General features: G+C 39.5%; 1 protein-coding gene across 1 annotated transcript in view; it reads left to right on the top strand.

The window, feature by feature from the left end:
* LOC143385816 (contactin-3-like) overlaps positions 1 to 27770 on the top strand; it is a 55947-nt gene that overhangs the window by 11223 nt on the left and 16954 nt on the right. Inside the window, exons 4-10 of the mRNA XM_076841334.2 lie at positions 17095 to 17212; positions 18038 to 18196; positions 18294 to 18443; positions 19874 to 20520; positions 21371 to 21605; positions 23115 to 23117; positions 23470 to 23582. Coding sequence (XP_076697449.2) covers positions 17095 to 17212; positions 18038 to 18196; positions 18294 to 18443; positions 19874 to 20520; positions 21371 to 21605; positions 23115 to 23117; positions 23470 to 23582 — 1425 coding nt within the window. The remainder of the gene's footprint in view (positions 1 to 17094; positions 17213 to 18037; positions 18197 to 18293; positions 18444 to 19873; positions 20521 to 21370; positions 21606 to 23114; positions 23118 to 23469; positions 23583 to 27770) is intronic.

The raw sequence follows: 27770 nt of genomic DNA on the forward strand, positions 1-27770 counted from the left end.
TATGTATCAACAGCAACCCATTAGAAAGCATAATAGGGAGGATAAAAACTTCCCTCAAAAGAGAAATAATATGACTGTTAATCATTTACACAAGAAGTTGATGAGGCCTAAATAAACTACAATACTTTCTTAATACAAGTAAATGACTAACGAGAAACAGGAAAGGAAGCATTAAAATTTCAAGATTCTTAAACAAAACAGGTATGTATTGTCAGATTTCAATTTTTCTCTGATTTCTCTGTGGTTTTAAATCTGATCTCAGGTTAAGTAAATGAACCAATCTTATTTCAATTTAAATTATTCTGAGGATTTTTAGAATAAGAAATGAGGATAAAATAGTTAATAGTATTTGAAAGAAGGCTATTGACCCTTGTAGATAGTTCTGGGGTTCTGGAGGTGTCTACTCAGGGAGAGAATTGCTGGGCCAGATTAGAGTTACATGCGAATAGACTCCTTGTTAAAGACCAAAGTGGAGAGCCAGCTTTTGGAAGCTATTTCATTCTCATATATGCTATTGATCATCAATTCTGTTGGCTCAGATTTCTCATCTGTGAAACTGAGGAGATAATACTGTTTTATTCAGAGGTATATAAAAGGTTCTAAGAACAGTGCAGGTTAGCTCCTATTGTTAGGATGGTAGGACTGCTTTGAATTGTTCTCCAGAAAAGCTTCTGCAATTCCTGCTCCCATGAGTGGTGGCTCCCCAGTGTTCTTTTCTGCACAGGGGTTTTTCCTTGATTTTTCTTTTTAAAGTTTTACTAGACAGATGATTGAAAAACAATACCTTATCGCCAACTTCTCATTTCTCAGAGATCAAAAATCTCCCTAGTTGCTTTTTAGTGATTTGGATACTAGGGGAGTATTTAGCATTATAACTGAGTCCTCCAAATGCTACAGTTAATACTACCTCTAAAGAAATGCAAGATTGCTCTTTCAGACAGAAGAAAGAAAAAAATAGCTTTTTCTCCCCAAAGAGAGAGATTCACATATGTACTCTCATGTACACGCACGCACACACACACACATACACACACACAAAATTGCCTGATTGTATAGGTAGCTGATTTTTAAAAATCTAGAAATAGAGAATTACTTTCAAAAGTTACAAAAGCAAAATACCTATTGCATTAAAACAACCTTAGCTACACAGAAATTTATTTTGTTGGGTTTTTTTGGGGGGAGGATAAATTTTTTTGGTATGTTTTTGTTTTTCCTAAAGACCAAGTAATGAATTTTACATTTGCGTAGATCAGATTTCCATCTCATCTGTTTCAGATATCCATTGGACAGCTTTCTTTTCAGAGCACAGCAGGAAATCTTTTATTTACACACCAATTCCAATATGTACTGATCATTTCCTGGCTCACAAAATTGCCTGTTCATCCCTCTAACCCCTGGCAACTACATCATGCAGTTGGAATCATGTACTATCTAGTCTTTTCAGATTGGCATCCTTCACTTAATTACAGGCATTTAAGATTCCTCCATGCCTTGTCCTTCATGGCTTGCCAGCTCATTTCTTCTTAGTGCAAAATAATTTCCCATTCTCCAGGTGTACCCCAGTTATTTATCCACTCATCTGCTGAAGAATATCTTCATTGCTTCTGAGTTTTGGCAAATCTGAATAAAGCAGCTATAAACATCTATGTGTGGGGTTTTTTAAAGATTTATTTTTGTTCTTTAATGTTTGGTAGTGATGCAAAACAGTTGGGTTCATTTGCCATATTCATAAATGTATATAACATAGTTTTCTCCATCTCCATCCCCTGTACTCTTCCTTTACCTTGCAAGGACATAAGTTTTCAATTTATTTGGGTAAATACCAAGAAGTGCAAATGCTGGATCCTATGATAAGAATAGGTTTATAAGGAATAGGTAAAATGCCTTCCGAATGGCTGTTCCATTTTGCATTCCCATTATCAGTGATTGGGGATTCCTGCTACTGCATGCCTTCTCCTGTATTTGGTGTTAATTTTCTGAATTGTAGTGATATTTTGCTGATGTTTCAATTCACAATTCCGTAATGAGGAATGGATATTGCACATATGCTCATATATTTGCTTGCTATTTGCATATATTTAGTGGAATGTCTGTTTAGGTCTTTTGTCCACTTTTTAATTGCATTATTCACTTTCTTATTGTTGAGTTTTCAGGGTTCTTTGTACATTTTGTATAGAGGTCCTTCATTAGACGTGTCTTTGGTGAGACCTTTTTCCCAGTCTGTGACTTGCCTTCTCATTTTTTGACATCATGCAGAGAGCAGAAGTTTTTTTTCATTTTAATGAAGCCTAGCTTGTCGGTTACTTCTTTCATGGATTGGCCTGTGGTATTGTGTCTATAAAACCTTTACCATACCCAGGGTCATCTAGGTTTCTCCCCTGTATGACAGTCTAGGACTTTTATAAAAAGATTTTCATTTTACATTTAAGAGTGCAGCTCCTGTTGATTTCATTTTTGTGCAGAGTACAGAGTCTGTGTCTGGATTCACTGCTTTCATGTGAACATCCAGTTTTTCTAGGACCATATTGTGAAGAGGCTGTCATTTGCTCCTTTGTCAAATATCAGTTGACTGAATTTGTGGGTTATTTCTGGGCTCTCTCATCTGTTGCACCAATTTGTCTGTCCTTTTCACCATGACCATCCTTTCTTGATTTCTGTAGCCTTAATATTAGTATTGAATTTAGGTGTTCCCATGTTCCAGCTTTGTTTCTCTTCAGTATTGACTGGGGTGTTCTGGGTTTTTGTCTTGACATAGGAATTTTAGAACCAGGATTTCAACTATCCACAAATGTGTATATTTTTCAAGTCTTCCTATCCATGAACATAGAATCTCTCTCAGCTTATTAGGTTCTTTTCTTTCTTCCATCAGACTTGCAGTTTCCCACCTAGATTTTGCACATATTTTGTTAGATTTTAACATAAGTATTTCAGTATTTTGGGTGCTGGTGTAAATGGTAGTATGTTTTCATTTCAAATCCCATTTGTACATTGCTGGTATTTGGGAAAACAACTGGACTTTGAATATCAACCTTACCTCCTATGTTACTTGTTAGTTCTGATTTCCTTTTGATTCTTTCAGATCTCATACAGAGATGATCACATAAACAAATTTGCATTTTCTACTTCTCTGTCTGTATATTTTTTTAATTTCCATTTCTTCTCTTACTTTATTAGTTAGGGCTTTCAATATGATGTTGAAAAAGAGCCAGTCTTGCTTTGTTCCTGGTCTCAGAACTTGGAGTTTTTTGTCATAAAGCATTTTAAGTTGTGGGTTGTTTGTGGATATTCTTTATCAAGGTGTAGAGATTCTCCTGTATCCCTAATTTATTGATGATTATAATCATGAATAGGTGCCAGATTTTTGTCAAACGCTTTTTCTGTTTACATCTGTTGTTTTCCTCTTCATTTCACTACTGGATGGATTACACATAAATAGATTTTTAAATGTTAAACCAGTCTTGTGTATTTGACACAAAGTCCACTTGGTTATGGTGTACAATCTTTAAATTCATTGTTTAATTCTATTTGCTGATACTAAGGGATTTTGTATCTAAGTTCATAAAGAATATTAGTGTTATGCAGTTTTATTTTAATATGTTTGTCTGGTTGTTATTAGGGTAATTATGACCTCCTAGAATGTGTTAGGAAGTATGTCTTCTTCCTGGATCTTTTGGAAGAGATTGCAGAGAATTGCTACACTTTCTTAATTAAATGTTTGTTAAAATTTGTCAATGAACCTATTTGCACCTGACATTTTCAGTTTGGTAAGATTGTTAATTATTGATTTGATTTTGTAAATAGATGTAGACCTATTCAGATTGTATGTTTATTCCTGGGTAAATTTTGGCAGGTCACGTTTTTCAAAGAATTGGTCTATTTCATCTAAAGTATCAAATTGATAGACAAGAATTGTTTGTAATATTATTTTATTATCCTTTTATGTCCATGATGTTTTTAGTGATGGCCTCTCTTTCATACATGATAGTAATAATTTGTGTATTTCCTCTTTTCTTTTTTTTTTCATAGTTAGGCTGACTAGAGGCTTATTGATTTTATTGATCTTTTCCAAGAACCAACTTTTGGTTTTGTTGATTTCTCCACTGACTTCCTGTTTTCAATTTCACTGGTTTTTACTCTTATGTTTGTTTCTTTTATTCTGCTTGCTTTGGATTTAATTTGCTCTTCATTTTCTAGTTTTCTAAGGTGGAAGCTTACATTATTGATCTTAGATCTTTCTTCTTTTCTGACATACGCAGTCAGTGCTATCAATTTCCCTCAAAGCAAGGTACTCACTACATCCCACAAATTTTGATAAGTTCTATTTTTCTTTTGCATTTAGTTCAGAATATTTTTTAATAATTTCTCTTGAGTTTTTTTTTAACATTAACCCATTTGTTGAGTAGAAGTGTGTAATTTTATCTACAAGAATTGGGGGATCTTTCCATTATTGCTTTCTAGTTTAATTACATTATAGTCTGAAAGCAAATGTTGTCTGTTTTCTATGCTCTTAACATTAGTGGGGTATGTTTGAAGACCCAGATATGAACTTTCCTGGTGAATATTACATTTGAACTGGAGTAGAAGGTATTATCTGCTGTTGATGGGTGACGTAGCATCTAGATTCCATTATATCCATTCAATTGGTACTGCTTTGTAGTTCAACCACGTTCTTCTGAACTTCTGCCTGCTGGATCCTGTCCATATTATCTCTTTTGCCCAAATGTTCTCTCAGTTTTTGCTACATATTTTTTGTTAGGCACACATACATTGGGGGTTACTGTATCTGCTTACACTCTGGGCCCTTTATCATTAAGTAGTGGTCCATGTCAGCACTGATAACATTCCCTGGGATTTCTCTTCTGCTCTGACTGAATTTACTGTAGTGACTATTTTATTCTTTCATCACCATTAACACAACATATATTTCATGATTTCCTTTTAATTTCTATGTATCTTTATATTGAAGGTATATTTCCTAGTAGATAATATACAGTTGGGTCTAGATTTTAGCTACTCTGAAAATCTCTGTCTTCTAATGAATGCATTTAGACTATGCTGTTCAAAGTCCTTACTCACATAGCTGAATTAATATCTACCATACTTCTCACTATTTTGTTAGTTGTTGTTCTTCTTTCTTTCTTTTTTTTTTAGTTTTCTAGACATTATAAGAATTTCATGGTCTTAATTGAGCATTCTTTAGGATTCCACTTTCCTTATTTCTTAACATGTTGCTAAAGGGACAAATATTTGTTTTCTCCTCTGAAATTTTTGTGTTGAAACCTCTAACTCCTACAGTGGTGGTCTGGCAGGTGAGGAGGTGGTGAGATTACGGGAACAGAGCCCTCCTGAGTGAGATGAGGTTAATGCCCAAGAGACACCCCTGGTTTCTTCTACCACTGGAGGATATAGAGAGGCACCATCAAAAAATCTGAAAAAAAGTGCTCTCCAGACACCCTGACCTTGAATTTCATAGTCTTCAGATCTTCAGAAATAAACCCAGGCAGACTAGGACCCATAACAACATATCAATTATGCTGCATCTTTTTTCTAAGTGGTAGATCTAAAGTTTGCAATGTACAGACATAACTAATCCAAGTCCATTTCCAGAGTGCTTTGAGATCATTTTCAAGTTCATTTCATAGGTAGTGCTTATAATAAAGGTACCTCATAATAAAATCTAATAACACAAGTACCATATGATTAAAAAAAAAAAACTAGTATTTTCCCTTTCTTTTTCTGTGTCACTGCCATTCATTTTACTTACACAGGAGCACATATAAGCACCACTGTGTGTGTGTGTGTGCGCGCACACACACACACACACACACAAACACACACATAGACACACCAAATCTAATACATGGTCTCTGTCAGTTTGTGCAAAGTATTATTTGTTAATAAATTAATAAGAAGAAGAAAATAAGGGTTTGTATTGCCTCCACTGACCCCTTCTCTGGCACTCTTCCTGTCTTTTTGTACATTGAGAATTCTGACTGATATACATTTCTCCTTCCCTGTCAAGAACTTCTAGCCTTTGTTGCAAGGCCAGTCTCCTGAAGCCCTATTCTCCAATTTCTTTTCAGGGGTAGGGGGTACCAGGGATTGAACCCAGGGACACTCAACCATTGAGCCACATCCCTATTTTGTATTTTATTTAGAGACAGGGTATCACTGAGTCGCTTAGTGCCTCACTGAGTTGCTGAGGTTGGCTTTGAATTCTCAATCCTCCTGCCTCAGCTTCCTGAGCCACTGGGATTGCAGGCGTGCGCCACCATGCCCAGGTCTCCTTTTTTTTCTGTCCCAAGAGTCTTTGCTCCTTCATTTCTGAAGAATAATTTCACTAGCTGCAGGAGTCCTTCTGAAGAGCAGTGCTTCTCTCTCAGTGCTTTAGGTAACGAGCTCTTCTCCATTTGTGGTTTCTAATATTGGGATGGGATATGCCCAGTCATACTTTGGTGTGTTTGGGTTTTTGCATTTGTCCTGCTTGGGGCTGGCCTTTACAAAGCATCTGCGATTTGGTGTCTGAAATTTATTTGAGGAAATTCTCATATCAAACACGTATTTTTTTTCTATTCCTTCACACATTTTTCTCCTTCTGCTGTTTCCATCCCACATACTCTGCACCTGTGGTAATTGTGCCACAGTCTTTGGAAATGGTTCTGTTTCCTTTCAGTCCATTTGTGATTTTAAACTCCTATTGTCATGTCCTCGGACTTAGAGGTTTTTGCTCAGCTTGGTTTCTCCTTGAATGAGCCCATTAAAAGGTTTCTCCACTTCTGTTACAGTGTTTTAGTCTCTGGAGATTCTTTTTTTACATAATATTTATATTAGTGCTTTATAGTTGCACATAATATTGGGGACAATTTCCACATAAACATTCATGTATGGAATATAATTGGCTCCATTTCAGTGCCCAGGGCTTACTCTGCCCCTCTGTTCCTGCCTCCCCATTTCCCTTGCTACACTCTACAGGTCCTTCTAGTTATTTATTTATGTTTTATAATTGGTGCTTTATAGATATACATAGAAGTAGAAATCACTGTGTTGTATTTGTACATGCACACATCATCATTTGGTCAGTTTCATTCCACATTTCCTCCCTTTCCTATCCCTCCTCCTTCTTCCCCCTCAATCTCCTTCCTCTACTCTGCTGATCTTCCCTCTGCTTTTATGAGATCCACCTTCATCTTTTTTCCCCCTTTATTTTGCTCTTGCTTCCACACCTACAGAAAAGTATTCAAACTTTGACTTTCTGAATCTGGTTTATTTCACTTAGCATCATGTTTCTATTTTCATCCATTTACCAGGAAATGCCATAATTTCATTCTTCTTCAAGGCTAAATACAACTTCATTGTGTGTTTGTGTATATATATATATATATATATATATATATATATATATATATATATATATTATATTTTCTTGACCCATTAATCTGGCTGATTCAATAACTCGGCTACTGTGAATTGTGCCACTGTGAACTTTGAAATGGCAGTATCACTGCAGTGTCTGGTTTGAGATCTTTTGGATAAACACCAAGGAGTGGGGCAGCTGGGTCACACAGTGGTTTCATTCCTCGGCAGTTGGGCCACATGGTGGTCCATTTCTAGTCTTTGGAGGAATCTCCATACTACTTTGCAAAGCGATGGCACTAACTTGCCGTCCCGCCAACAATCTGAGTGTGCTTTTCCCCTCATCCTCGCCAGCTCTTGTTATTGTCTGTGTTCTCAATGATCTCATCTGGCATCTTCTTCTTTCTAATTTTTTCCGGACATCTCTATTGGTTTGCTTGCAGCATTCCTGTGTTCACCTGTGGTTATTTTTTCCCCACTGGAGCACTTAGTATTTATCATGTTTTTCAATTCCTAGTCTGATCATACCATCACTCCTACCCTGATTGTTTTGCCTGTTCAAACCTTGTTTTGTTGTTTGGTTGGATTTTTGCCTTTTTATGTGCCTGTAACTTTGGTGAAAGGCACATATGATGTACTAGGAAATGGCAATGAGATCAATAGGCCTTGAATAAGAGACCGATGGACGAGGTATATGGGAGGGAGGGCTCCATCTTTTAAGTGAGCCCGCACCCCTAGACTCTAAACTTCTCTTGTTCTTTTCCATTTCCCCCCGCCCTCTTAACATGGGACAGGATGGCTGGAGGAGGTGGAGTTTGATATTTCCTCCCCCTAGTAGGTTAGGCTCTGATCAGACCAAGCTGGCTACTTGCTCCTGAAGGCAGACCTTTTAAGGGAGAGTAAAACAATCTGGGATGTTACTTTCCCCTGCTTCTGCCAGAACTGTGTGGAATTTTTCTCCAGTATTTTCTACAAGGACTTAGTAGACTTGGAAGTAACGCTGAGGTTGTGGGGACCCCTCTATGACTGGGTCCCCAGAGCTATCCCCTCAGCCTGTCCTGCAGGTTGTCAGTAACAGCCAGGTTTCCTACTCCAGCAGAGGTTTCCAGGGAGCCTTCTACATGTGGATCTCTGCATCTGCCCAGTTACATCTCCAGTGTTGAGGGACACAGTCTGCCCTGTGACCATATTCCTTGCTGTAGCTAAGAAGAATTAATTTTTTTTAAGTGTGTTTAGATTTTTACCTGTTGTTAAGACAGAGTGGCAACTTCTAAATTCCTTATATGGTGACTGGATACCAGAAGTCAGAGCAACTGGCCAATTTTCTAATCAGGTTGGCTTATATTTTATGTTCTAATTTAGAAAATCATTGTACTGTATAAGATGTGATATTTAATTATACCCATTTAATTGATTAGAACATAGACATGCAAGTAAAGAATGAATAGATCAGTTGGGGTGATTTAAAAATTTAGACTCCAACACCAGAAATTTTAAGTGGTTGGTTTTCAACAACAAAAAAAATTATTATTATAGAAACACTCTGATTTTTCAATCCCTTTTTCTTATACCAACCTTAAAATTTTAGAACATGTTCTTTATCATAAAAAAAGTCTATTGATAGTCACATTTAATATCAAACCTAGTCTTTCCTATTTTATCTTTTTCAATATGACTTGGAGATGAAAAATCTATACTTCTGAAATATCTGGAAAATGGCTGGAATATAATTGACTGCAATTGTAAGGAAAACACTGTGATCTCTTTGGGAGCAACTCTCCTGGGAGAGGGTATAATTTTATACTCTTTGAGCCCTTGGAAGTCCTTTATCTGGTCCATATACAGGCTTCTGACTTAAAAGAAAGGGTGTCTAGTCTAGGGTTTTGCTTTTATTTCTTTGTTGTTTTTTTTTTCTTTTCTTTTTTTTTAACCTATTCTAGGTTCTTGGCACATTCAGTTCAGGCCAGCCCACAAGGGTGACTCTTGGCAAGTACATAGCCACGAGTTACAACTTTCTCTCCTTTAGATCTCCATGTGAGAGACCCCAAAGCTATAGTGGAAGGTATGGAAACCTGTTTCTGTGGTCCCTGTGGGTCATCCGTCCCAAGCACTGGCTGTACGGCAGGTGTGGAAGGAACCTGTGGTGAGGCAGATTGTGTTTTCCAAAGATGGTGGCCACAGCCTGCTTTATACAATGAGTTCTCCTTATTGCATGACTTTGACAAACACCTGTCCACCTGCAATAAAGCCATTCCTCCCCTGTTGAAACCCAGAAGACCTTTGTGACTTCCCTGACTAATAAAGAACCCCAGGAACAGTGCCATCGGATTCCTGAGGCTAACTCCCCAAAACACATGCTCTTCTACCTGGTTCCATTAGCACAATGGCTCTGAAACTGAGCCACTAGACTATGAGGAAGCCAAAGTAGAGTGTGCAGGGATTCACTTTAAGAGGAACCAGGGTGCCCAGCCATCAGTCCCACTGAAGTCCCAGCCAACGGCCAACCCCATGTTGCCCGTCTTGTGGATGAGCTTGCCAGTCCCCAGGTACATCTCCCCAAGAAGCTATGCAGCACTAAGGAGCTGGCTCAACTCCTCTCTGCTGTTTCCTGAGCACAATAAGTGTTTTTTTTTTTTATTTAAGCTACTAAATTTGGGGGTAAACGATTACATAGCAAAATGAATTGGTGCCAGAAGTAAACCTAAGGAACTCAGCAGAATTTGTTTATGTTTCCATGAGAAAATAGCTTTTTATTCCTTTGCATCAGTGGACCCTTTCTTCCACACAGCCATACCATTCTACAAGGGACAGATCTGCTTTCAGTGCACTTTGTTCATTCACTATAGGGAAAAACAAAACAGTGAGATTTGATCCCTGAGTTAATTTACTCTCCAGGATAAGCTCCTTGACTTGGAATATGCCAGAATCATCACATCCATCAACAGAAATCCTAGAGTGGTACAGGTTGAGTAATAGTAAGTTTCCATGTGCATTTATAGAAATTTATCACTGTTGAGTGACTTGGGTGACTATTTCTAAATTACAATGAGCACAGCAAACAAGGCAACATCAAGGGAGTTGGCCCCAACCTGACACACTCTGCCTGCTTCACGAACGCTAGTTTTCATGCCTCCCTCCCAGGAGGACCCTCTGTATAGGAGTGCTGTTGTCAGCCTGTGTCCAGCAATGTCCAGCCCAGCCTAATAATTATTTCATTAATTTATTTATTATAGCATTTCAGAGTTGGGGGACAGCAGAGTGGTTATTGTAAGCCTTCTGTTTCCAAGAGGAATGAAGATTAGGAACGTCAAATTCCAGGAGGTTTAATGAGCTTTGCACCCTAATGGCTTATTAGAGTCACCTAGAGGGTCTCCTGTCTCCAGTTCATTCTGACTTCATTATCCTGGGATGTGGCCTAGGCTTTTCTGGTACTTTTTAAAGATTCCTCAGGTAAATTTATAGCACAACCAGCATTGAAAATGATAGGATTTAGGTCCTAGATATGCAGCTCTAAATAATAGGACATAGAAACCATCCATTTTCAATTTTTTTTCAATCATGAGTTTAAGTTCAGAATAGTGGCTAACTATAGTGTTGAATTTGTTGATAACAGTGTCTAACACTTGCCAATCTCCTTTTTTAATTAGCAGAGCAAAGGTCTCTGGCTCAGGGACTTTAACACCATTCAGCTGCTGTCCATATGCATTATCTTGGACAGTGTCCATTCATATTTTTTTCTACTCACTGTGTTCATTTCTGCCATTAACTTATTTTGGTGAGCAAACTCCCATTTAGGTCAAAAATATACATTTTCCCTATCTGTTTCCATATTAATTAAAGAAAGCTAACCAGTTTAAGAAAACATCAAGTGAATAGCAGAACTTTCATTCATAGGATGTGTCATATAAAGCTGTAAATGTAACTGTAGTGACCAAAGTGTAGAAAACACTGAGTTGAAGTCTCTGGTAAAAGCATCTTGACATCACCAACTTCTAGTGAGGCACACTAGGACATCCCCTCCCAAAGAAAGTTGAGCAAATTCTTAGCCCAGCTCAGTGGGGCACACCTATAATCCCAGCACTTTGGAGACCCAAGGATTGTGAGTTCAAAGCCAGCCTCAGCAAAATCCCAGGCGTTAAGCAAGTCAGAAAGACCCTGTCTGTAAATAAAATACAAAATAAAGCTGGGGATGTGGCTCAGTGGTCAAGGGCCCCTGAGTTCAATCCCCAGTACCTCCCCCCGCCAAAAAAAAAAAAAGAAAGTCAAGCAAATTCTGATATGAACAGATGACATTTACCTGCCTTAAATATCACCTGTTCAGACAACCAAGTGACTGTAACCACTGTTAGTAAGAAAAATTAGCACAATGTCCCAGCTTGGTCCTGTTTCCATCTTCAGTGGCTGCCTATGTTTCTATTCATTGCCTGAGCAGAGTATGTGTGTAAGGAAGGTGACCCTGAGGAGGCTGTCCAGGGCGAGTGGGGGCAAGGTTTAAATTGCTTGATCATAAATGCAGAGGCGAGTCATGTCACCATCAGTTCTTTTGGGGACCTTCACAAAGGAAAGCACCAACCAGATTCCAGGAGGAACCTATAGGTCGATTGCTTTCAAGGCACCTGTGTGTGATTTACATGCGGTGTCAGGGTTTGGAAAGCAGGCCTGTGAAGGGACCGATGATTAATTTGGGTGGCTCTGCAGTCACAGACTGCATAAAGTGATAAAAAGGAGGAGGCCCGCCTAGTCAACCTTGCCTTCCAAATAGCCATCAAAATGTATTTTTTTCCCTTATACTGGGAAATTATGCTTCTTGGCAGTCCAGTGGCAGCATTTATATCGAGAGTGCTTACTAAGGAATTAGTATTTGTGATAATCTGTTTCACTCAAAGTTGAGGCTCTGTTGGCAACATGGAAGACGCTCCCCGATTCCGAAGTTTGCACTGCACCTCGGTTCTTAGCACATGGCAGACACCACAGTGTGCTTCGAGCCCGCCTGTAATTAGTGATGATCGGCTGTTCATTTACTTTCTCCTGGCATGGGTTATCACATCACATACTGCTTGCCTTTCAGTGCAGAGTGGCTTTTAAATTGCATCCCAAATTTCATTAGTGTCATCACCTCAGAAAATACAGGGGAAAAGTTAATAAGATCCTCTTCTGTTTAATTCAGTACACGCTACATTTTCCCTTAACATTCATGTCAAAGATGATTTGGCTTATAAATCTGTTTGCTGCTTGTACCTGTAGCATGTTTCAAAAATGTGTATTTTTTTTTCCTAAAAGAAATGTGTATGACTAGGTGAACAAATACTTCAATAAGAAAATGATTCTAGGGCTTGGGCATGTGGCCCAGTGGTAGAGTGTGTGCTTAGTGTGTTTAAGGCTCTGGGTTCAATCCCCAGCATGAAAAAAGGGGTAAATGATTCTAGCCAAACTTAGAAATTATAAAATTAGCCCAAAAAGGAAAAAAAAATACTGTCATTTTGATGTAACTATGCATTTGATGTTGACTATAGTGAACTTTTAATTTTGGGGGACAGATAAAGAGTTTGTAGATTAACTACATTCCTGACATCCCTATTCCTGAAACCCTTTTAGAAACCCCCCTGTTCCCCCTGGTAATGGGGATTGAACCCAGTGGTCCTGAACCACAGAATTTCATCTGCAATGCTCCACCCCACACACAAACACTTGTTAAATTTTGAGACAAAGTTTCACTAAGTTCCTTAGGTTCTCACTGAGTCACTGAGACTGGCCTCCAATTTATGATCCTCCTGCCTCTGCCTCCTGGGCCGCTGGGATTACAGGTGTGTGCCACTACCCTACCCTTCTTGAGTCAAACAAATTGATTGTGTCCTCAAGTGCTTTGCATGTAGATATGTGCCCGTGTAGACCACTTCATCCTCTTTTTTCAAGACTTCTGATTACATCGCATGCCTGGGCCCGTCGGTTCATTCACTGAAACCCTCGAAAACCATAGACTCTTCTGTGTTTTCTGATCTTAAGTTACATTGTAATTTGACATTGTTTTATGTCATTGTTTGATGACTGCCTCTCTCAGCTGTCAGCTCAGTGAATATAAGGACTGTTTTTTTCTCCCCTCATCATTGTATACCCAGCAACTGAAGTGTAGTAGTTGCTTAATAAATAGTTTTTGAATGAATTATCTTATTTTTAAAAAGGTAGTGCTTTTAAGAAGGAACTCAAATTTGTATCACTTAGGGATTTTTCTCCTGCTGTAAAAGTTTCTGTATGAATCATTGGAATGGACCTTGTCCACGGCCCAGATCTCCTATTTTGAGTAAACCTGTGGCCTGCAGCTTAGAAAAATGGCTTGCTTTCTAGAAAACTTAGAATTGCATGGCTTGGGGGAGGTTTTTAGAGGGAGGTTTTAAAGAAAATCAGGATGAAAGAAAAAGAAAGTAAAAACTTGACCCCTTGCCCCCCATCTTGCCAATGTGGTCCAATCTATTCAAGGAGGTGGGGAGGGGAAGAATACTTAGGAAAATACTACAGACTAATTTAACAGAGAGGAAACACCAAGCTGTTTTTCACTCAAACAATTATTAGTGTGCCTAACAATTTATTGAAAGTTATTAGTGTTATAATCTCCTTTATTTGAATTGCTGTATACTCTAAAGAAAAATGCTTCTAAATATATCTATTATGCTATCTCATTAATAAATATATCGAGAAACCTATTTAGAGGAGACCTACTGGTTTACTACATTTTGACAAATTTTACTTAGATTTTCCCAGGCAGTCTTGTCCCACCCACTTTATCCCAGCTACCCAATAAACAACTACATTCTCCAAGAGTGACAACCTGATGTGGAAAAGAGTTGGGTTTGCTATCAGTGAATCTTCCTTTGGGAATTTTTTTTAATGTCTGGAAATAGTTGCATCCTGATAAGAAATGATGGGATAATGTGTGCCTGCCAAGTAGCCCAGTGGATTTTCACAGGAGGAACACATGGAGCATGACCTGCACTTTAGAATCCCCCATGATGCTTCAATCCAGAGTACTTATTCCTTCCCAGGTCACCACAGCTCCCTTCTCTTGGGTGGTGAGATGAGACCAATATTCTCTTTTCTCTCTGGTTGTTTAGATGCAGCTACATAGATCTATGTACATAGTTTTGTCATTTTAATGTCCCAATAGTATTTCCGTAAATGATTATACCACTTATTTATTGATGAGTTTTACTGAGACAGACATTGAGTCCTCTGGTTTTCAGCTGTGTAAATCTTGTGGTCGATGCACACACACATTTCTGCAGGATAAGTCCATTCCTAGGGGTGAAATAATGGGTGATAGATGATGCTTATTTTGTGCCTTAGTGGAGACTTCTGGACAGTTCTCCAGAGGGGTTGCACCCATTCACACTCCTCCTTGCAGCAGGTTCCACACTGTCAGCAGAACTTGAAAACATTCATCTCTATTGCTTTACAGCTCTCCACACATGGTGTGCCATGTGATGTCCTTTGACCTGAGTTGAACTTCCCAGGTTTGCAGATGGAATCTGCCTCACATGTACATTCCTTATTACCCTGAGTTGGGTTTACATCCTGGAGAACAAAGGTCATGTGTCAGGCAGGTCTTAGCCCTTGAAGGCTTAAGCAGGATTGGGCAAACCTCTGTTAAGGTGAATCTTGCTTCTATGAAGCGATGCATTAAGACAATAGATGAGTTGGAGATAGAAAGGGCCAGAAAAGTACAATATAAATACATGTTACTGAACTGGCAAAAATTAAATTCTACTTTCCATTTACATATTTATCTACTTTAACAACATTTTGGTGCTTAAAAAAATCAGTGGCTCCCATTTTCTACATAACTTAGTTTATTGCTTCTTTTTCCAACATTTTTTTAGATTTAATTTAATTTTATTATTGGTTCCTTTTTGTTATACATTACAGTAGAATCCATTTTGACATAATTATACAAGCATGGAATATATTTTGTTCTAATTGAGGCACCAGTATCTCTCCTTCCCCTTCCTTCTCCCCAGCCCCTTCTCTCTATTGATCTTTCTGTCATTTACCCATAGTTATTTTATCTTATTTTTAAAAATTAATTTCTTGTGGCATAGATGATGGTGAGGTTCACTGTGGTACACTCGTATACTTAGAAATGGTGTGTCCTCTGAACATAAACCTACATTTCTTTAGGAAGATAGTTTGACTTCTGTGACCTGGCTGAGCATTTCTGTCTCTCCCGCTATCTATACCTGAAGTCAATAGAAGCCACATCCTGATACCAAATTCTCCATTACTCCTTCAAGAGACAAGACCAGCAGTGTGCTGAAATGGTACATGCAGATATCTAAAGACTCAGGAGAGCCCTGTTATAATTCTCTTTTACCCAACTGTTTTCAAAGTAAGAAATAAAGGTAGGGAGAATAACAGCCTCATCCCCAATGTCTTGGTGGCATTTAACATCAACAGATTTTTGCTGAAAATTAAGATTTCTATAGAAATGATAATCACCCTCCTGTGACTATATGGAACTCAGAAAACCTGCAATGGTCAGCAAGCATTGAGGGTTTCATCCCTGGAATAAATTTCTAAATAACCCTGAGGAGAAAGAGGGAGGGAGGAAAAGAAGAAAGTTCAGAGTGTGGAAAGTAAAATATGCAAACTTCACAGTTTCAGGATTATCTTTTAATTGTGGCCATCAATCAGCACACATCTGGTCTCTCCCAGTGCTCAAGAAGTTCCATCCAAAGCCATATGATCCAACCAACAGAGAATCTGTGGCCTATTAAGAATCCTCAGGGCAGGGAGCAATATGGAAGGAAGTACCCTGTAGGTAGTTTTAGGAAATTACCTAAAAATAGGATAACAGATCCCCTTTCAACATATTCTAGGAAAACCCAAGAGGAAAGCTACGCTTTTAATTAACAAGATAAATGCTGCTGTGTCCTGTACCAGGTCAGGCATCAACTGCTAATCTTTTTCAAAGGGCTTTGCTTTTCCAAATTATTTTATTTCAATCTATATTTTTACTAATGCATGAAACCGACCTGCAGTTAATCATTTTATGAACATGATTTTATATTCTCTTTAAATGAAGACCGTTTAAAGTTGAGCATTTAGAAATATATTTGCTCCATTAATTGGTGCTGAGGGACACCCACAAATGTCTTTATGGATAGCTGATATTTTTAAGGTTGAAAATGTTTCCATTTCTTCTTATTGAGGGGGTTCATTCTGACTGTTCCTAAAGTTCTGCAGCTGAGGAATTAAATGGCATTAGTCTTTTTGAGCTCCAATGTGTTTAGAACAGTGTTCAACTGTGGTAATCCCTGTGTCGCGCTGCATTTATTTCCCATTAGATACCTAAATGGTTTCTGCTTCTTCTCAGGCAGATAATTGCAGTGGGGTTGGAACCAGAGAAAACAGTTGAGCTGATGCTGAGCGGTGGATATAAAATAAGTGTCACCCTGGTGGAAGTAAATAGACTCTGAGACTATAATCTCTGCCCTCATTTATTTTTGAAACCATAAATGCCCCTGGGGAAAGCTAGTCATTTATTTGTCTGCAGAAATATTTATCTGCAGTCATGTATGGTTTTTTACTTGGTGTTATTTCTGTTCATTCCCTTCTTGCATCCTCTGTCTAGTCCCACTTTAGTTTTTACTCTAAATACAGATTCCGTCGCCATGTGTTTCTGGGCCATAGTCTCCAAAATTCTTTGTGTTTTAAAAATAGCGGTGTGTCCATCACCGGTTTTCCCAACAGAGTTCCTCAGGTGATCTAATGATCAGAAACATCCAGCTGACGCACAGCGGAAAGTACGTCTGCATGGTGCACACGGGAGTGGACAGTGTCTCCTCTGCCGCCGAGCTCATAGTGAGAGGTAACAGGAACGCCTCCTGGATTTCCTACCTTCACATCTTAGCTGATCATTCCTTACTGGAGGGAGAGCCGTGATGAGAGGGAATGTGAACATGCAAATTATAGTGTTGATTTGAGTCCTCCTCTTGCCAGCAAATACGACAATTCAGATGAGTGTCAATTCAGAGAAACAAGATTCTTGACTCTGCCCTTCAAATAGCTCTCACTGTGACGGGGATGGCTGCCAAGCTGATATGTTCTTGAGCATGCCATCAATCATCAATCAGCATATGGATTAAATAGGAGAGAGAATATGGGGTGTGTGTGTGTGTGTGTGTGTGTGTGTGCGTGCGTGAGAGAGAATATGGTGTGTGTGCGCGTGCAAGTGAGTGTATGTCCTTCTAATAGAATCAGGATTATTTATTCAGGATTCCTGAGAAAATTTGCCAACCTAGGCTACTGTCCAGAGTACTGTTGCTATTGGGATGGAAAATGACCAGAGTGAATCATGAATTAAAACATCACTAGATAACAAGCTGAGAACTACAGAGTTAAACCACTGGGTTTAAGGGAAAGTCAGTGTATCCAAAGCCAGGGGCACTGCATTTGGGAGGAACAGGAATCCTACATACAGTCACAAGGGAGCATGGGGGATTATGGCCTTCTATCCAGATTTAAGATCTAACAATGGAAATATGTGTCAGGGGATATTATTACTAGGTACCTGGCCTTTGTCACTAAGCACTTTCTAAACGGGGACCTCATGGAGGTACTGAAGTGGTCACGGGACATACTCTTCACTTTGGTGGAAGTGGGTGACAGTGGTATGCGTACTCACCTTCTTTAGGTTCACCTGTACCACCAGGATATGTGAAGGTAGAAGAAATCACAGACACCACAGCCCAGCTGTCTTGGAAAGAAGACACAGACAACCACAGTCCGGTTATCTCCTACGCTATCCAAGCAAGGACACCTTTCTCTGTGGGCTGGCAAACTGTTACAACAGGTAAGGGGAGAGGCAACCACTGTCCCTGCTTAGGAAAGGATTTCAAGGCCTTGCTGGGCACCACAGACTCTGACAACTCTGAACTGTTCCTTTGTAGTGCCTGAGGTCATCGATGGGAAAACACACACAGCTACCGTAGTGGAGTTAAACCCCTGGGTGGAATATGAATTTCGGGTTGTAGCCAGTAACAAAATCGGAGGTGGAGAACCCAGTTTACCCTCAGAAAAAGTAATAACTGAAGAGGCAGGTTAGTGTTTCTGTTTTCTGAGTAATGGGTGAATAGATGTCCCTGGGTGTGCATCTCCAGTTCCCTTGGCCCTGGTCTCCAGGCCCAGTGGGGACTCCATATCCATAATGCAGTGTCACAATTATCTGACTTTTCTAATGAAATCTGCCATATGGCTTTAGTCAACCCATGTAAGTGACTCTGATGTTGTATGACATTTCCAGGAGTTCAATCCCTCCTAGACCATCATTAGTGCATGTTGAGTGAATACATTTTTGTCATTTAAGGTTATAATTACTATCTGACATCGTTACCCTGTTAGTAGGGAAGAGCTGTTTTCATTTAAAACAAACATTGACAAATTGGCAAAACAATGGCATTTGGAATTTTTGCTGCTAGGAAATCTCATTCTGTCACTGAGCTCAGTGAACACACACGAGCTCAAACAATTGATGGGTATTATATTTTGGCTTCTCAACTGTTCAATTAAGTAAGAATTATTGTTATTAATTTCCATGTAAGGTAACTATTAATATAAATGGCTTTATGATCCTAAAATTATCCTAATTTTAAGACTTAGAAGTGGAATGCATACCCAGCATCACATTATTGAGACAGCTGAGGGGACGTAAACTTTCCTTTTCATAATCTGCATATTAATTAATATTAACTAATAGAATATTTGAAACAGCAAGCATGTCACTATAGGAGCTAACTAAGTCAAGATAAAGTCCAAGGATATGTCTCCACATTTTAGTGACGCCGTTTTATTGGCACAGTGCACGTGGTACATGTGGCAGGTACTAGGAGACATGGGGGCCAGTGCCTGCCTACAGCCTGCTCATTTGTTCACACCGCACGTATTCAGGAGTGTCTACTGTGTGCTCAGCACTTTGCAGACTTTGCAGATACAGCTATGGGCATGACAAAGACCCACCTTCAAAGAATTTATATGCTAGCTGTGTCATTGAGTTCACTAAAGGAAAGTTCTCAGCAGAAGTGTGTAAGTCGATGCCTGCCTGAGGTTTATAAATACCTCCTACCAGGATGGGAGGGTCCCAGTCTGTATCCTTCCTCCATAAAGCCACTGTTGTTCTGAAACTCATATCTCTGTTGGAATAGCCACAGTTCAGGGTTCATGCTGGAGTGGTTTCCCAGCGTCCCTGGTGAATCCATTTTCCATATTTTATTAGCCTTCACACCAGTCACAATGTCCCTTTCAAATAAGTTTCATTTTTATTACCTCTTGAGAGGATTTAAATGTTTTACAATTTCAGGTAAAATAAAATCATCTGATGATCTCACCCAAAATATTTCATAATTTCATGCAATATACATTACATTGTTACCTAAGGCATCTGTGAATGTATACATATGGGATATATACACACACGTGTGTGTGTGTGTGTGTGTGTGTGTGTGTGCTGGTGGTCCTGCTATGAATGAGATAGCTTTGGCTGCTGCTGGCTCCTACCCTGCTGCTGCTGCTGGTGGGCCTGGCGCTTTTGTTGGTGCTTATGGAGGTGGTGCTGCTAATGCTGCTGAGAGTCGTCGGGTTGGTGACAGTGGTGCTGGGGATGGACTGGTGATGTGTGGGCTGGTGGTGATAGTGGTTGTAGTAGTGGTGCATTTGGTACTGGTTTTTTTGGTGGTGGGTTTTGTGGCACAGGTGCTAGTAGTGGTGCTGGGAACACAGGTATTCATGGTGTCACTGGTGTGCAGATGTAGTTATTCTGGTGTTGGTGCTGATGGTGCTGATGGTGTGTGTGCTCATTTTCATGGTGCTGGTGATACAGCTGGTGGCACAGGTGCCGCTGCTGGAGGTGTTGGTACTGGTGGTGTAGGTCATTGTTTTGGTGGTGGTACTATTGATGGAACAGGTGCTACTGGTTCTCATGTCTCCAGTGCTGGTGACACTGATGCTGGGAATTGTGGTGCCTGTGTTGGTGGGACTGGTGGTACTATCAGTGGTGCTTGTGATGTGGGTTCTGATGCTGGTGTTGCTATTGCTGCTGATAATGGTACCGCTGTTGCCACTGCTGGTAGCACCGGTAGCAAATATTTCAGTGCTAATCACTGTTCCTGTCATTTTGCAAAAGTTTTCTTATTTCATTCTTGGAACATTTATATATTAAAACACTGAGGCACAAAGATAGTAATTTGCACATGGACACCTGGCTGCTAAACAGAGGGTGAGAGTCAACTCCTGGCTGCTGACTCTTGAGGTTCCCTTACTGCTCTCCTTGCATTCCTGGAATGTCCTGCTGATGATGTCACACATTCCCACAGGTGCTTGAGTCTATAATTTCTTTCCTGACCATCTTTTATCCTTTGCTTTTGTCAAGTTAGGGGGAAAATGTAATTAACATGTATGAAATAGCGGGGGCTAGCACTAAATTTATTTATATTAATTGAATATGTTAACAAACAAATGAAGCATCATGAGCTTGTGATAAATGCCAATAGAATTTTTGGCATGAGTCCATGCATCCTTGAGTTCAGTAAGCTGTATTTACTTTCTTTTGCTTTTCTTTTCTTTTCTTTTCTTTTTTTGCTCCTTTGTACTTAATCACTGTATCAAGGTATGATTTCTTTCCATAAAACCAACACTAGGGATTTGATAATTTTTATTTGACTTAAAATATCTAGTATGTTAGACTCAGAGTATGGGTTATTAGAAACCCAGACGTGGACTTAAAGACACTCATATGTCAAATAATCACTGAGAAGTCTAGCTCAGTACCTCGGTGCCTGGTAAGAGTATTATATGTCTCTTAAAAATCAGCTGAATTAAATGTGCCCCTGTTGTTCCTCTTCTTTTTAAAATCTCCGACTTGATACGGTGAAGGTTATTATTTGATAATTCATAGGAAACACTAAGGATGAGGACTCATCACTTTGCTATGCCCTTGTCTTTAAGGGTGACACAATGTACCTTTTCTTTACAGCCAGTCCCTGAAGAGCTGCAGAATGGTGAAGGTTTTGGGTATGTGGTTGATTTCCGCCCTCTTGGGGTTACCAACTGGCTCCAGACAGTGGTGACATCCCCTGACACCCCAAGATACGTCTTCAGGAACGAAAGCATCATGCCATTTTCACCCGATGAGGTCAAAGTGGGTGTCTATAATAACAGAGGTGAAGGCCCATTTAGCCCAGTGACAACAGTGTTCTCTGCAGAAGAAGGTGCGGGAAACAAGTTTGTATATCGATAAGCTGGTTGTGCTCAAACCTGACTAGAAAATTCTCTGTGGCTTTAGGGGTATTTTTTTTTCCTCAAGTCAACAGTAATCAAACTTGTGGTTATGTCCCCAGGGCATAACTGACTTGAAGTATAAGACTCGAGGGACAGAGAATCTAACAATTGGTTGCAACCCTGTTCTTCTTGGTTGAAGAATAAAATAGTCCCTGGAAGCTACCCTAGTCCAAAGTTCTGTTGTGGTTTCTGCAACTGAGAAACGGTCACTAGCAAGACAGAAAGCGAGGGCCAAGATGCCATCCAAGAGATGTACAATGTGAACCTTTGAGGGATATGAGTACCTGTCACTCTGGCCTCATTGCATCATTCTGCTGTGTGCACACACACTTCACTAGAAAACCATTGAGTCATTCTCTCCTATTAAATCTGCTCCACATTCTGAGACATCTCAAGATCACTCTAGAAAATGATAGCAAATCACTATTTTATAGATGACTGCAACTCAATATTGGCCACCTCATGTGGTTCCACCTAACAAAGATGTTAGGGGTCAACCTGTATTGCATGGTTGCCATCTGCCAGGAGTTACCTAATTAGAATTTTCAAATGAAAAGTCTCCCATCTACAAATTAGAAAATGAAAGCCTGATGAAAGAGATGAATAAATCTGCCAAAACTCCTGTAGTAAGAGCCAGGATTTTAACCCAGGGCCATTGGCCTTAAGCATTCTGAGCTCATGCAGTATATCCCAGTGTCTCTCCTAACCTCAGAACTGGCAGTAAATTGAAAAAAAAAGGTCCACAGTTATCATTCCTAAAAATAGACTCCATATTTCTGAGGACGGAGGACGGCCACCCTTATTCTTGTCTTCTCATTTCCCATTGAGTTCTGAAAAGGATAAAAACAGGTATTATAGGCATCTTTGCAAAAGAAAGAGTCTTGCATTCATAACCAGACCCCATTTCCAAGAGCTTCCAGGAATTACAAGGGCAGGTTGTGAGTCTGGGAAGTGATGGAAATTAGCCAGCAGGAGGACATCAGACACTGTCTGCCCTCAGCATCTAGGGCCTGAGAACTGGCTGTGGGAAGTAGGGAACAGACTTAGCCTTTGGCCTATTCCTGTGCCCCTCACCTCCCTTCTCCTGAATCATCCTTATCACTCTGAGGAGTTAGTCAAAGGGCTGTCTGTTCACACATAAGAAGGATATTTAGTTGCCTAAGAAAAAAATGAGGGGCTTGTTGGAAATACACTCAGACATTTCAGTGAATCAGAGGAAGACTTTATCATTGAGCCTTATGAGATTCCCATGAATCCCCAAGAATGTTCATTATAAGGGGGTGTTCTTACTGGAGATCACATGGGCATGTCTACCTACTCCTTCAAAAGAGTCAGTATCCAAATTCACACTGCCCCTTGTGTGAAATTAGGCACTCAGTGCTTGCTGAGTAAATGAACTTTACTTGAACTTGACTTTGACTTTGTTTGACCCAAATAAGAAAGTAGTATAGGAGTTCCCAAGCAGCTGGTGTGGGGTGAAAGAGAGGAGAAAAAGGGGTAGAGAGAACAGAGCGAAGAAGGAAATACTGAGAAAGAGGTGCAAGAGAGGAAGGCACAGGTTGCTCTGGGCGCTGAGCAAGGAAAACCCCTGTGGCACTGTGGCCACCTCGTCCTCAGCAATAGATCAGTGTCTGTGTTTTCAAGACATGGTGCTTGTTTTCAAATATTTTTATGGGATGACTATAAAAGTTTCACTTATGTTAAAATGCTTTCTCAAAAATAAGGATGTCAAAGGATTGTTTTATTCAACTGCAGAAATGATCATTGGTTTTCAATTTCTATTCCTAAACAGAGCCTACAATGCCCCAACTGAAGTTTCTGCCCATAGCCTGTCTTCTTCAGAAATTGAAGTTTTGTGGAACACCATTCCTTGGAAGTTGAGCAATGGACATTTGCTTGGCTATGAGGTAAACTAACTTGTGTTTGTATGTTACCACAGTACTTTGCTTCTTTCACTAAAACTTCTTCTGAACAATGACAACTTATATGAATTCTGTTCTGGGTTGCTCTTTTCTTACCCACACATTGTGCCATCTGATTATTAGTACATACCTAATTTAACCCTGCCAGGGGCATGAGTACCACCTTAGATGGGGTGGAAAAGGAACAAAACAGTGAATATGAAAGGCAGTCATGGGCACTGTCAGCCAGATCTTATGATGGATTGACTGAAAACTGAGGGTGAGATTGAATGGCTGTGGTCCTATCATTGGATGGCTATGTCAGTAGAAAGTCACCTTCCTCCAGCTATGGTCTTATGTCCTTGGTTGTGAGATTCTCTCCTGAATTCTAGAGAATTCAGCTGCCCGTAGTATAATTTGTGTTTCCAGAGACCTTGATGTATGGTGAAATAAGATGAAATATCCAAAAGAGAGGGCATCATAAGACCTAATATAATGAAGTAGGAATAGTTCACCTGAGCAAGAAGTGTTTGAGGAAGAAGGATGACCCAGCTTTACAGACTTCCAGATGGTAGGAAGGTTTAACCAGGACTTTGGAGGGAAAGGAAATGAATGTAGAGGTACTGAGAACATTCCAGATTGAGCACAGCATTTTGGAGGAGTAAAGGAGTAGAGGCTGTGTACAAAACCAAGGTTACACTGAAGATGATGCCCACCGAGGCATAGGAGAGCAGGTCACAGATGAATTTGAATGTAAGAGGAACTACGTGAACTGTACCCCATATTTCATAGGGAACAGTGGAATTAGGAAGTGGTGAGATAAACACATTTTAAGATTTATCTAGCAATGCTGTTATAGAGGTCATGGTTGTGACTTCATCCCCACCACCCACTGCTGGCTTCTTAGGAAACTGCCCTCATGTGTAATTGCTGATTCAGTGACAGACTAACATAGCCATATTAGCATGACACAGCCACGTACCCCTCCACTCCCCAATACAGTCTCCAGTGGTTGTATCCCAGTGACCATGTGACCAAAGTCAACTGGTCTGCACAGTGAGCTAACCCAGTCAGATTCTTGTGTGAGATATTTAAGTAAGGAATACAGAGGTTATAGTTAATGAGGGTCATGTGGTCATATGTCATATTTGTAGCCAAGTTCACACTTCTTAGGCCATTGGCATGTAGGAAAAAGTATGTCTGCAAAGATGAGATAGAGCAGATATCTCCCCACTTCACCCTCACAAGGAGAGAAACAAGGTCCCTACAACCTTACAAGAGTAAAATAGAAGAGCTCTTTGACAACTGCCCAATTCTCAAGTGGACTTCTTACATCCTTTTTCATAGTGCTTTGTCCTTCTTGACAGTGAACCCCCTTTCTATCTGAGCAGCTTCAAGAGAGTTTCTGTTCCCTATAACCACATAGCATTGGCCTGAATAAATATTATCAAATGAAACAGAGACAGCACTGGAGCAGTAGCAGTGAGGCTCTGCATATAGGCCATTCAGGGGCAATACCTGAATTTGTAATTGAAGTTGAGCTCCCAGTTGTTGGTTCTTGGCTTTGTTTCTTGAGCTTTGGGAATCTTATTAACAAAATGAATGCCTGTACACATATTGTAGAGTGTTGACTGTGTGTTTTCTTCTAGAAGTTGCAATGTTCCTGGTCTTATTCCTAAGTCTTTATTCCACTTTGAGTGGATTTTTGTGCAGGATGAGACATAGACTTCTGTATGGCAAAGGAAGTAACTAAAAACATGGAGAGGTGGGAGAAAGTCTTTGCCAGCTACTTCTCTAACATGGGATTAATAACAAGAATATATAAATAACTCAATAAACTTAACACCAGAAAAAAAAGGAATGACCCAATCAATAAATGGGAAAATTGACTAAACAGACATTTCTCAGAAGAAATGCAAATGGCTAACAATATGAAAAATATTAAGAATGTTCAACATCTTAAGAAGCAGAGAAATGAAAATCAAAACTACATTGAGATTTCATCTCACTCCAGTTAGAGTGGCAATCATCAAGAATACAAATAATAAATGCTGGCAAGGATGTGGGGAAAAGGTACACTCATATATCATCAGTAGCACTGCAAATTACTACTAACCAATTTGGAAAGCAGTATGGAGATTTTTCAATAAACTAGGAATAGATCCATCATGTGACCCAGATATCCCACTCCTTGGTATTTATCCAAAAGAACTAAAATCAGTATACTGTAGTGATACAGCCACATTAATGTTTATAGCAGTTTGATTCATAACAGACAAGAATGGCTAGAGCCCAGGTGTCCATCAGCAAATGAATGGATAAGGAAAATGTGGAATACATATTCAATGGAGTACTCGGCCTTAAAGAAGAATGAAATTATAGCATTTTCTTGTAGATGGATGGAACTGGAGAATATCGTGCGAAGTGAAATCAGCCAGACCTAGAAAGTCAAGGGTCCAATGTGATCTCTCATGTGAAAGAGAAAAGGGAATTTAAAGAAATGAACACATGTGACTCTCCTCAGTGAAGGAGTTGGACTGAGACACAGTCCCACTATGGATAATTGCCCTGTATGAGCCATAATGGCAGAATCATATCCCCAATCTGGTTGTACCTTGTGAAATACTGGAGACAAATGAAGGAGAGGTTACATAGAAGAGAACTGTGGGCTTATAAGCATTGTAGGGGTCTTGAAAGTTGATGGTAGTTAATGGAGAGCATGAGGGCAAGGAGATGCTAATTTTTTTCCATATCAATTTAAACTGACAAGGACTCATCCAGGTAAAATTATTCTATATGAAAATGGAATGGTATCTCTTAGCCATGTCAGTAAAGAGTATTTGGCTGAAGGACATCAAAGAATGCTAGTGGAAACTCATATTTTCTAGTTAAGGCTCTACCATTTTGGAATTAGACAGTTCTGCATTCAAAACTAGTAGGTTACTGTATAAGCTCCACAAGGGACAGGAACTCTGTGTGTTTGTTTAATGATATCTCCCAAGTTCACAGAGCAATATCGGGCACATGGGTGACATGCACAAACTATGTGTTGATGGAAAAAATGCAGTTTGGGCTTTGCTATCTCACTGCTGCATGTTCTTAAGCAAGTCATTAAAGCTCTCCAAGGCTCAGTTAGAATAGAGTAACAGTCGTCCATAACTCATAGCATCATTTGAGAATTGCAGCCATTGTTAAAACCACCCTGAGAGACTTGCAGCTTCTGCTTTTTTTCTGTTTATATATTGGGCTTCAGGGTGAGATTTCATTGAAAGAAAAAGAAAACTGAAAAGCAGCAAAGAGTAGAAGAATACTTTCTACTTTTCACAAGGAAAATACACTCCCCGAGTGACTCTCATGCCTGTTGCCACTAGGGTCAGAGGCAAAAGATGAGAAGGAAATGGAACTTTTCTTGGTATCAATTATGGGTTAAAATGCATTGCATCTTGGGGCTGGGATTGTGGCTCAGCAGTAGAGCGCTCGCCTTGCACATGGGAGACCCTGGGTTCGACCCGCAGCACCACATAAAAATATATAAGTGAAATAAAGTTATTAAGTCCAACTACAACTAAAAAGTAAATGCTTTTTTAAAAAAATGCCTCATATCTTATCTATTTGTATAGAGAGTAGCAGACAAAATATTCAAATGTAACATGTATACTGTATTGAAAGGAAAAACAAGGATTAAAAATTTCTTCCCCAAGTGCTTGGTAGAATATATGAAGAGAAAGACAAGCTAAGAGAAAGATGTACTAATTAGAAAAAAATCTCAAATAATTTATGTAATTCCACCAAGTTAAAAATATGTCTTTTGTTCGTTTCAGTAATGATTTAAAAATTAACCTAGAAAAATAAATGACTTAGCAGAGTATTTAATTATCAGTCCTGTGGCTAACTTTGTGGGTTGCAGTTTCCCCAGTTTGGCTTTAAAATCGTTAATATCTCCTACCTTTCTCTCATCTTGGCGTGAGTTGATCGTGTGCCTCGCAACATGCTGAGCACACATCATCATTAGCATCTAGACTAATTTTCTTTCTGATTTGACCAACCAGTAGTTGAGCTCATTTCCCTAGACTCCAATTTATTTCATCTGCTGTGCCTTTAAACTCAGGCTCAGATCTTTCCTGGTGCCCTTCTGGATAGGAATAAGAGAGGCAGACCCATAAAAGAGGATCCAGAGCCATTAAGTTCATGGAG

The sequence above is a fragment of the Callospermophilus lateralis genome, assembly GCF_048772815.1.
Source record: "Callospermophilus lateralis isolate mCalLat2 chromosome 11 unlocalized genomic scaffold, mCalLat2.hap1 SUPER_11_unloc_3, whole genome shotgun sequence".
NCBI classification, from domain to species: Eukaryota; Metazoa; Chordata; class Mammalia; order Rodentia; family Sciuridae; genus Callospermophilus; species Callospermophilus lateralis.